This window comes from Astyanax mexicanus, chromosome 8, assembly GCF_023375975.1.
Source record: "Astyanax mexicanus isolate ESR-SI-001 chromosome 8, AstMex3_surface, whole genome shotgun sequence".
NCBI lineage: Eukaryota > Metazoa > Chordata > Actinopteri > Characiformes > Acestrorhamphidae > Astyanax > Astyanax mexicanus.
Window position 1 is genome coordinate 27,208,804 of NC_064415.1, and position 9,756 is coordinate 27,218,559.

The following is a 9,756-nucleotide window of genomic DNA, read 5'->3' on the forward strand; positions in this document are numbered from 1 at the left end:
GGGGCAATTTGCAAATTTGAGGAGCCAGAATTTGCATGTCTCACAAGAGGAGGGATAGACTTCTCTCTTTTCTTTTTTCCTTTTCGATCCGCACTTCCTGGAGAAGTAAAGAAATACCCATCACTGTGCTTCCATCACGGTGTCTGAGTGTGTGTTAGGGATGTCCCAAACCGGGCGTTTTTTTTTTTTTTTTGCCCTGGTTTTATCCAAGAACCTCAATGCTGAGAATCCCTCATCAGAGAAAGAGAGAGAGAGAGAAAGTAGAGAAAGGAAAAGGGATAAGTTAGACAGAGAAAGAGAACTGGGAGAAGGAGAATCTGTGGTAGGGAGAAATAGAGAGAAGAAGAGGGGATAAGAGATAGAGAGTGTGTGAGAGAACAGAAAGAGTATAGTAGAGAGAGGGAACTAGATAAGTGAGACAGAGATAAAGATTAGGAGAACTGAGAAAACAATAACGAGAGAAAAAGGAATATAGAGGGAGAGAAAGAGCAAGAAAGAGCGTAATAGAGAGAGAAAGAGAAAGAAAAAGGATAGAGTAATAGAGAGGAAAAGAGCAATAGAGAGAGAAAGAGAGAGAAAAAGGAATAGAGAGAGAGAGTAATAAAGACAGAGAAAAAGGAATAGAGAGGGAAAGAGCAAGAGAGAGAGTAATAGAGAGAGAAAGAGAGAGAAAAAGGAATAGAGAGAGAGTTATAAAGACTGAGACAAAGGAATAGAGAGTAATAGAGAGGGAAAGAGCAAGAGAGAGTAATAGAGAGAGAAAGCGAGAGAAAAGGAATAGAGAGAGTGTAATAGAGAGAGAAAGAAAGAGAAAAAGGAATGGAGAGTAATAGAGAGGGAAAGAGCAAGAGAAAGAGTAATAGAGAAAGAGAGAATAAAGAAGAGAAAAATGAATAAAGGGAGAGTAATAGACAGAGAAAGAGAGAGAAAGAGGAATAAAGAGAGTGAAAGAGAGTAATAGAGAGGAAAAGAAATAGAGAGAGTAATAGAGAGAGAAAGAGAGACAAAGGGGTATAGAGAGAGAAAAAGAGGGAAAAGAAATAAAGATAGATAGTAATAGAGAGAGAAAGAGAGAGAAAAGGAATAAAGATAGATAGTAATAGAGAAAGAGAGAGAGAGAGTTTATATAGTAGTGAAATTTGAAAGAATATGCAATATGATAAGTGAGAGAGAGATACAGATAAGAAGAACTGACAAAGCAAGAGAGAGAGTAATAGAGAGAGAGAGAAAGAGAGGAAGAGCAGGAGAGAGAGCAATAGGGAAAGACAGAGGTAGTTTGTACAGTAGTGATAAGTAGAGAGAGGAAGAGCGAATGAGAGATAAGTAAATAAGTGAGAGAGAGATATTGGTGCATCTCAAATAATTAGAATATCATTAAAAAAAGTTACTTTATTTCAGTCATTATTTCATTATAACTGTGATATATATTATATTATATTACATCGATGTATTACAAAGTGAGATTTCCCGGAAAATATTACAGCACTTCATGATTCCCTCTGCTGACAACTTTTATGGAGATGCAGATTTCATTTTCCAGCAGGACTTGGCACACTGCCCCTCCGCCAACAAAAGTACCAATTGGTCTTATATAATATTCTTTAATTTTTTTCGAGTTTTCATTGGCTGCTGTAAGCCATAATCACCAACAATAAACAAAATAAACGCTTAAAATAGATCACTCTGTGTGTAATACTTCTATATATTATATGAGATTCACGTTTTGAACTGAATAACTTTCAGTAGTAACTTTTCAATGATCTAGTTATTTTTTTACAGAACACAGATAGAGAGAGAGAGTTTGTATAGTACTGAAAAATAGGATGAAATAGAAAGGATGAGGGAGTAAAAGAGAGAGAGAGTATAGTAGTGAGAGAAAGAGAGAGGTATGAAAGATATCTTGCTTTACCTTCCATCTTGACCGAGTCTATTTTGAGACGATTAAAGATGGATGAGAAGGACTCAATATCGCTCCTCACTCTATGAACGTGAAGTGTGTTTGGCGTATAGGCGCCATATAGGCCACATCTGCCCAGCTGGCCGTATGTTTCACTTCCCCCGAGGTCTTTCCAGGGGTTTTAGTATTTTTTTTTCTATCTCTTGCCAGAATAATAAAGATGTGAATGGATACAGCAGGAAGGTCCTGTGAGCTCTCCATCCATTTCTGACCTTTTTAGCATTCCAGTCCCTCTTACAAAGTGGAGCTGATCATAATACTTCATAAAATATGAAAGTACTGAAAATACAGTGAAGCAAAAAGGTCTTTTAAAGGGTTTTTTCCCTCTATTTGGCAACATACATCTCATCCTAGAGCTCTGACAGTTTAAGTCCCAAAGTTTTGCATGGTAGGAAAGAGCGGTGGGGCGAGCGAGTGAGTGCAGGCTTCAGCTGTTTATCGATTGAGCTGGAGTCATACATCAGGGCTCTCTCTCTCTCTCTATATCTCTCTCGCGCTCTTTCACTCTCTCTCCCAGCGCTCTGCTAACATTCACTCTCAGCTCCTCTGTGTCAGAAACGCTGTTCAGCGTGTTGGCAGCCCACCGAGAAGAAAGCTCCAGCACAACAGCTGATGAAAAGCGGACAGTGACAGTGATCAGTGCCGCGCCCTGAAGGCTCCGCCACACGCCTGACACCAAAGAGTTACTGATGACACCTCTGGCCAGTATACGCATTAAGTCTGGCTATTTTAACAGAGCTGATGGTACAGTGCTCAATACAGTGGCCATCGTGACATGTACGATTCAATACAGTATATCACAATGATTAATGTACATATCTCCACTGGCTGGATCTCCACCATGACCAACCCTAGTAAAAAAACAGTAGATTAAATTATGCTATAGTGCACTAAAGTGAACTTGTAGCCACATAAATGATCAGTATATTTAAAGAGTGCTAAAATGGAGCAACTTTTTTGTACTTATATTATACATTAATTGTATATAAATAGTACAAAAGTCTTATTTAAATTGTGCTAAATGTACTTAACTGTACTAAAATTGAACTATTATTTAAATATACTTAAGTAACAATAAAACATACTACTTCATGTAAGTAACCGCATATTTTACAATTACAATTAATAAGTATTACAACTGTATCCCTATTATACACCGGGTATATTAGAAATGTACTAAGAATTGATGTTAAATATATTTATATTATAAGTACAAATATGCTGTATGTAAGAAGCACATTTCTAGTATACTTTATTGGTGTAAATATATATTTTAATATACTGTACTAATTTTTTTAGCGTGTTACAAATTTACAATTTTTTAAATGTAGTAATTTAATTTACTTTCTAAAGTAAAAAACAGTAGATTAAAGTATAATAAGAATTATTATGCTATAGTGCACTAAAGTGAATTTCTAGCCACATTACTAATCAGTATATTTAAAGAGAACTAAAATGAAACAACTTTTTTTTTGTACTTATATTATACGTTAATTGTATAAAAACAGTACAAAAGTCTTATTTAAAGTTAAAAAACATAAAAATGTACAAAAGCACAAATCATATAAAAAAAAACTCAGAACATACATTAGATAAATGCCATCATAAAGATTCAGTGCTTTGATACAAAGTAGTGATAAATAGAATTGATATTATACACTACTGTTACTATTCTTACTATATTGTTACTATATTAAATCAGACACACATTTTTTGAAGAGGTTACAGTTAAACATCTGAAAAATGGACATAAGCACACACCATACAAACACCACAGAACTCCACAGTATTGTGTAAAGTAAAGGATAGAATAAAGGATATTAATAAATACATAAGTAAGATAAATGCAATCACAAAGATGCAGTGGTTTGATACAAAGTAGTGAAGAATAGAATTAGTCCCTTACTGTACTGTTACTATCCTTACTCTATTGTTACTAGATAGATAGATAGATAGATAGATAGATAGATAGATAGATAGATAGATAGATAGATAGATAGATAGATAGACAGATATATAGTAGTGAAGAATAGAATTGATATTATACACTATTGTTACTATTCTTACTATATTGGTACACTTTTTTGAAGAGGTTAGAGTTAAAAATCATCAAAATGTACATAAGCACACATCATACAAACACCTCTCATTGAACTCCACGCTATTGTGTTTTTATAATTTACTGAGGTAAATCTGCACATCTGCACATACGGTATGCTGGCATGCAGCTTGGTCACCTTTAAAATGATGCATGTTGACAAACACATGTGGTCCAACACACATGATGCCATTAGCCTGCAGTCCCCCCCTGCCAAGCGCAGAGAGACAAGTTAATCATGTCTGAGTAGTCTTTCCCATCACTGGCGGGCACTTTAATCAAATTATGACCTTGTAAAGCATGCACTTGTCATTTGGGACCTGAGAGTCCTCACTAATGACTAATTAGCCCCATCACCTGTTCCTCTAAACTTCCATTACATCCATAACTGCGCTTAATGTAATGAAATAAACAACAAAACACAGCGCCACCCAAACTTCGGAGAAGACATCAATCAAAGAGTCAGCAGTTTGTAATGGGGAGAAGGCTGTGCCTTTCTCTTCCCCCAAAGCCACCCTTCACTGGGCTAGAGGACGATAAGGATACACATTAATTACTAATTAGCTTGTGATTACTTCATCATGGAGGGCAAAGAGCAGAAGCTCAACTCTCTGTCATAACCCTCACACTCCGCTTTACTGTTATATAATTAGCAGTGAAGGAACGGCACATTCACATGTTATAATTAAAACATTGTTTTATCATTATAAGTAGTCTCTAATTCATATCCCTGCTGTTATTACAAGAAACGCACAGATTATGGGAAATTGGCCTCATAATGATATATCTGATGTACAGGGGTTGGACAACGAAACTGAAGCACCACAATAATTTATTCTGGTGGAAACAGGAGAGTTGAGGTGCACATTGAATTCTGCCGTGATTTGGGCAGCCGTGGTTTTATGTTTTTTGGATACAATCCGGGTTAGCACCCGAACATCCCTTTCAGACAGCTTCCTCTCCTCTTGCGTCCACAGTTAATCCTTTTGGATGTGGTCTGTCCTTCTTGGTGGTATGCTGACATTACCCTGGACACCGTGGCTCTTGATACATGATCACAAAGGCTTGCTGTCTTGGTCACAGATGTGCCAGCAAGACGTGCACCAACAATTTGTCCTCTTTTAAACTCACGCATAATGTTGTGTGCAATGCAATATTTAAAGCAAAACTGTGCTCTTAACCTGCTAATTGAACCTTCACACTCTGCTCTTACTGGTGCAATAATGTGCAATTAATGAAGATTGGCCACCAGGCTGCTCCAATTTAGCCATGAAACCTCCCACACTAAAATGGCATGTGTTTCAGTTTCATTGTTCAACTTCTGTATGTATTGTATGTATAACTACTACAGATGAAACACAAGACAATTCACCTATTCGGATAACTGTGGCTAAGTTACAGTCACTTCTCTGTTCTGCATCACTCCTAGGCCCAATCCCATTTAACTCCTTGGCACTACCTCTCTAATTTACGTGATTCTTGTTGGGCTGGAAATGTTTTAGGGCTATATGGCCCTTCAAACTTACACTCAAAACAGAGGGCTATGAGAATCCTGGCAAGATGGTGGCTAAAGTGACCAAAAAAAATCAAGTATCAAGTATTTTTTCTTAATAAAAATAATAATAACCACTATATTGCCATAGTTTAAAGTGTAGTTTCAATGTTTCATAAAAAAAACTATAGGCCCCATCGAACACCCTGCACAAGGCGCATCACAATGCTCTTTTCTACCTTACACACCCCATCAAAATAGCGCCATAATTCAGGAATAAATCTACACTGATGGGTGTGGTGGTCTGGACGTGAGGTGTGTTCAGGTACATTTTTGGTGTGTTGCCACTGACTGAAAAGAACCTAGACAACAGTCAATCATCAGAGTCCATTCCTATAGACTTTTAACTTAATATATGAAATAAAATAACATTGCTCTTCCCCTAAATGTTTTCTTTGCTTAGATGCACAAAGCGCAGCACTGTTAAAATACTAACACGGCAAAGTCAAAAGACTCTTAAAGATAATGACGACTGGCACACTGATTGTTTTTTTACACATAGTTAAGAGAATAAATATGGTAAAGAATATTTTTGGAGCCCTCACGATAGTAAAGAAACCCCGACACACCCTAATTCCAGCTTCTTGAGCTGCAATTGACTGTATTTTATATTTTAGTGATATATATCACTAAAATAGGGACCTAGTAGTTCGTCTTAGTAGCTAGAGAGCTAGATAGCTCGCTAGCTAACTTTCCTGTTCCACCTTAAATGGTCTTTCAGAGGATAGAGCGGCAGCAATTAAGGATAAAAAAGAGAAATTAAATAAAGTAACAGTTAGGATTAGCTAATTTCATTTCCCTATAAAAGAGGAATTAAGAATGCTGTTTGTAATGAAGTAAAAGTAAATGTAAGGTGTAGTACATTATGTTTTTTTACTTTTTTGTTTGCTGTCCCAACTTTGTCTGATTTGGGTTTGTCTTTGGGTTGTGTGGGGTTACACTTTTACAAACATATTTTTATATACAATTGTTACAAAATATAGATATTTTTATGCAGTAGTTCAAAGTTGTAGATATCGCTCACCTAATCTACACATCTCTTCAGCACTGATGAGATTCTGATATGCATTCCTAGTCATAACACAGACCTCTGGCTCTGAAATGATAACAAGAGGATGAAAACATGTTCATAGCTGTGCAAACCCAATTCCAAAATATTGGAGCATGAATAAATGTAAATATTAACAGAATGCAATGCTTTGCAAATCTCTTAGACCCATAATTAATACAGAGCCGAACACAGAACACACATTAGATGTTGGAAGTGAGATCTTTTACCATGAAAAACATTTAGAACTTGATGGAGTTGTAATGGTGCAACAAAAGGCTGGACATTTAAGTTGCACTTATAAGCAGCTGGAGAAGCAATTTGCCAATAAGACAAAATACTGAGTATAAAAAGAGCATAAAAAGATTCTGCAAAGATTAGCAGAGGTTCATCAATCTATGAAAAAAAAGTCTAAAATTTGGAATGATTTCAGAAAAACTTGTCTCAACATAAATATAAAAGACATAACATGTTTTTTAATGAAATAAAACAGACTTACATTTCAAATAATTTAGGAAGAATTGTTTCTCTTATTTTGGTGAAAAATAAAATATTAAATGCAGTTTACACTTTCGAACTGTGTGTGTTAGTATGGAGAGACTGCAGTGTGTTGGTGTTATGCAGGGTTGGGATTGAGGAGCTGTAAAAGTTTGAGTTCTCTGGAGGTTTAGAGAGAGGTGAGGGCTGAGTTATTCTCATTGGATGAAGGCAGGGTTTGGGCCACTGAGAGGCATACAGATGTGGCGGTTGGCGCCGAGCGCCTAAACAGTTGGGGTGATTCATTAAGGCTTTTATTTTACAGACACTCTCTCTCTCTGGGGCCCCCAAGCATCTGCCTGCTCCATCAGATAGAGAGGATGACAGCGGAATGGAGACAACTAATAGGAGAGGATGAAAGAGAGAAAACAAATCAACTGGAATCAAGTGGAGAAGACTGTAGGAGTGATATTATTATTATTATTATTATTATTATTATTATTATTATTAATAATAAAGGCAGCACTTTATTTTAAGGAAACAAGTTAAGGTCTTTATTCTTTAAAAAATTGATAAATTATTTATTCACTGTGTTTGTAAAAAGCATTCATGTAATAAAATAATTGCTACAGTAGTTGTAATGATGCGATAAATGCAATAAACAATTTGTTACACCTCTGTTTATTTATGTTTTTATTTATGTTTATTTTATGTATTTATGTTTATAAATTACTGAGCATTAATAATTATTTAAATGCACATGTTATTAGAGTGTAAATGGCAACACTTACTATTTTAATTTATTTTTATATTTTTAGGAAGAATGACAGTGTTCTAGTTTTTATTTTGCATATTACATCAGTCAGTCAGTCAAGTTATTAAATCTACTTTTTCCCTCTAATAAATGTATGTACCTCTAATAAATTCAGTATAAAATGTCTGATAAGAAGTATTTTTCTATTATACCACTAGTATATAAAGTTATTTTCTCATAATTTAATAGACAGAATAGCTCAAATCCTGTACATGAAAAGCCAAGTATAGGAAGTTTATTATATTTGTTACTTTATCTCAAATAATGTTGAATGCAATTACTCTCTATATATACAGCTCTAGAAAAAAATATTAGAAGAAGAAGAAGAAGAAGAAGAAGAAGAAGAAAAACAGGGAAAAGGAAAAGAAGAAGAAGAAGAAAAAAGAAGAAGAAGAAGAAGAAAAAGAAGTCAAAGAAGAAGAAGAAGAAGAAGAAGAAGAAGAAGAAGTCGAAGAAGAAGAAGAAGAGGAAGAAGAAAAGAAGAAGAAGAGGAAGAAGAAGAAGAAAAAGAAAAAGAAGAAGATAAAAAAGGAAAAGAAGAAGAAGATGAAGAAGAAAAAGAAGAAGAAGAAGAGGAAAAAGAAAATAAAGAAGAAGAAGAAGAAGAGGAAGAAGAAGAAGAAGAAGAAGAAGAAGAAGAAAAGAAGAAAGAAGAAGAAGAGGAAGAAGAAGAAGGAGAAGAAGAAGAAGAAGAAGAGGAAGAAGAAGAAGAAGAATGAAAAGAAAAAGAAGAAGAATAGAAAGAAGAAGAAAAAGAAGAAGATAAAAAAGGAAAAGAAGAAGAAGAAGAAAAAAAATAATAATAATAAGAAGAAGAATAAAAGAGGAAGAAGAAGAAGAGGAAGAAGAAAAGAAGAAGAAGAAGAAAAAGAGGAAAAAGAAAATAAAGAAGAAGAAAAAGAGGAAGAAGAAGAAGAAAAGAAGAAGAAGAATAATAAGAAGAAGAGTAAAGAAAAGAAGAAGAAGAAGAAGAAGAACAGAGGAAGAAGAAGAAGAAGAAGAAGAGGAAGAAGAAAAGAAGAAGAAGAAGAAGAGTAAAGAAAAGAAGAAGAAGAGTAAGGAAAAGAAGAAGAAGAAGAAGAAGAAGAAGGAAAAGAAAAAGAAGAAAGAAGAAGAGTAAAGAAAAGAAGAAGAAGAAGAAGAAGAAGAAGAGTAAGGAAAAGAAGAAGAAGAAGAAGAAGAAGAAGAGGAAGAAGAAAAGAAGAAGAAGAAGAAGAAGAAGAGTAAAGAAAAGAAGAAGAAGAGTAAGGAAAAGAAGAAGAAGAAGAAGAAGAAGGAAAAGAAAAAGAAGAAAGAAGAAGAGTAAAGAAAAGAAAAAGAAGAAGAAGAAGGAAAAGAAAAAGAAGAAGAAGAAGAAGGAAAAGAAAAAGAAGAAGCAGAAGCCCTAAATGTACGTTTCTTAAGTGTTACCATAATAACCATAATCTTTTTATTGATACAGTATACTACCTTTAATTCCTGTGTTTAAATCTCTGTATCATCACCTGTGTGGTCTGTAAAGAAAAGCCCGAATAAAGGGAGAAATGAGCAAAGCGAAAGCATCAGGAGAGAAAGAGGAGTGAGCGAGCGAGTCTTCTGAAGGCTGCAGATAAAGAGGTAGTTGAGAGATTGAGTACGAGTCCCTGAGCTGACATCACAGACACATCTGGCTCATGAACAAAATGGAGTCTATTTGAGGGACACATGTGGTCAGACCAAATGCTTCATCCACCTCTTCTGGGTTTTGGGTCTCAACGCAACAGAGCTCGACTGAGCTTAGTTTAATTGAGGCGCTGTGCAAATTAAACAAATCTGTGAAATGTTGCCCCTC

General features: G+C 35.2%; 1 protein-coding gene across 1 annotated transcript; it reads left to right on the forward strand.

Annotated features, from left to right (window-relative positions):
• Positions 1 to 8,330: 8,330 nt before the first annotated feature.
• On the forward strand, positions 8,331 to 9,204 carry LOC125803898 (cilia- and flagella-associated protein 251-like; the record flags this gene model as incomplete). Its single annotated transcript, XM_049482505.1, is given in 4 exon segments — positions 8,331 to 8,421; positions 8,424 to 8,742; positions 8,925 to 8,980; positions 9,083 to 9,204. Coding segments are annotated over 4 exon segments (588 nt in total), but the record flags the coding sequence as incomplete, so codon positions are not given.
• Positions 9,205 to 9,756: the final 552 nt, after the last annotated feature.